General features: G+C 50.5%; 2 protein-coding genes across 2 annotated transcripts in view; one reads left to right on the top strand and one right to left on the bottom strand.

Moving 5' to 3' along the window:
• Window positions 1-662, bottom strand: part of LOC110283775 (acetyl-CoA acetyltransferase, cytosolic-like) — a 16,120-nt gene extending 15,458 nt beyond the window's left edge. Inside the window, exons 1-2 of the mRNA XM_021149258.2 lie at window positions 352-662; window positions 9-130 (exon numbers count right to left, since the gene is read on the bottom strand). Coding sequence (XP_021004917.1) covers window positions 9-130; window positions 352-406 — 177 coding nt within the window. The 5' untranslated portion in view covers window positions 407-662. The remainder of the gene's footprint in view (window positions 1-8; window positions 131-351) is intronic.
• Window positions 1-1,582, top strand: part of Tcp1 (t-complex 1) — a 27,725-nt gene that overhangs the window by 23,559 nt on the left and 2,584 nt on the right. The window lies entirely within an intron of this gene.

The raw sequence follows: 1,582 nt of genomic DNA, 5'->3' as shown, positions 1-1,582 counted from the left end.
GTCAAGACATGTCCAAATATGACCTCGGACACCTCTTCTGGAGCCACCTTGGCCCTTTGTAGGACTTCTTTGATGACAGTTGTCCCCATTTCGTGGACAGGCACGGTGGACAGGGCACCATTGAAGGAGCCTACAATGGAATGGGGAAGAGGGAAGGAATCTGAACCAAGAGCACACTGAGGACCACCTAAGGGGAGGGTGGGGACTTTAAAGCAGTGTTTTGCCAAGCCCAGGGCTGCCCAAATTCAGACCACAGGGTGACAGATGAACCATCAGGCATGCAAGCAGGCAGTTGGCAGGGTTCTCTGTGCACCTGTAGGGTAGCAGGTGGGAAGCCTCCGCGACACTGACCTATGGCGGTACGGGCCGCCGAGACGATGACCACTGGGTCGGATCTTGTGTTCATCCTGTTGCTCTCCCCTGGCGTCTGCACAGCCCTGGCTGCAGCTGAAGCAAACTTTGCTAAATTCTGGCTGAGTTGGAGACTGAGCCTCTAACGGCCCTGCCCCGCCCCGCCCCGCCCCGCCTCTACTCAGCAGCTGCCGGGTTCCCCACTCCTCCTCAGCTCAGGGATGGTGGAGAACAGGGTGTGCACGGTCCAGGGGGTCTTAGAGTGTGACATAGATAAAGACCTGGGGGTTCCGGGTGTTAGAGTGGGAGCGATCGATCAGCGTTGGGGGAACTCTCAAGCTGTGGACTTTGAACGCTTGCAACACAATCCCGGAATCTTTCTCTGTATCCCTTCTCCGTCTGTTTTTGTGTATTTTTGAAACAGTGAGGGTGACTAAAAGTCTACCTCTGATGATTCAGCCGGGACTGGAATGCCCTGGCTATAATTCCCGAACAAGCCAGAAGGAACAGGATACACTGTCCGTCAGTTCTCAGGAACTTTGAGATTCCTCCAAGTGTGCCTGGGCGCTGTAAACCCTAATTCACTTAAAAGGTGTTCTTGTCTAGAGGAGAACCCCAGGGGCGGAGGATGGGAGGTGATCTGAAGATCTTATTCATTAAAGGTCCCTTAGGGCCACAGATCACTGCTGTTTAAAACACCTGCAGCCAAAGTCAGAATTTGTCTGGACTTTCTAATTACCTCTACCTTGCTAGAAATCGGTCCTCCCACAAGCGGTCCAAATAATCCACAGAATGTGGGCAAGCAAAAGTTATTTCTGGGGCTGGAGAGACGGCTCAGCGGTTAAGAGCACTGACTGTTGTTCTTCTGAAGGTCCTGAGTTCAAATCCCAGCAACCACATGGTGGCTCACAACCACCTGTAATGAGATCTGATGCCCTCTTCTGGTGTGTTCAAAGACAGCTACAGTGTACTTATGTGTAATAATAAATAAATCTTAAAAAAAAAAAAAAGGTTTTTCTGCAGAGGCCACGCAACTACTCTAAATCCTACAGGCTGGGGTGAGGCTGGATTTTCAGACAGGAAGGGCCAGTGTGCTTCACTTCAGAGCTTGGCCACACACACACACACACACACACACACACACGCACCCATGCACGCACACAAGCGCATACATACATATGTGCATAAATACATATATATATTTTTTTTTCTAAAGGAAAAAAATCTTACT

Source organism: Mus caroli, chromosome 17 (assembly GCF_900094665.2).
Source record: "Mus caroli chromosome 17, CAROLI_EIJ_v1.1, whole genome shotgun sequence".
Classification (NCBI taxonomy): Eukaryota; Metazoa; Chordata; class Mammalia; order Rodentia; family Muridae; genus Mus; species Mus caroli.
Note: the sequence above shows the minus strand (reverse complement) of the source record. Positions and strands in the feature narration are given on the sequence as shown.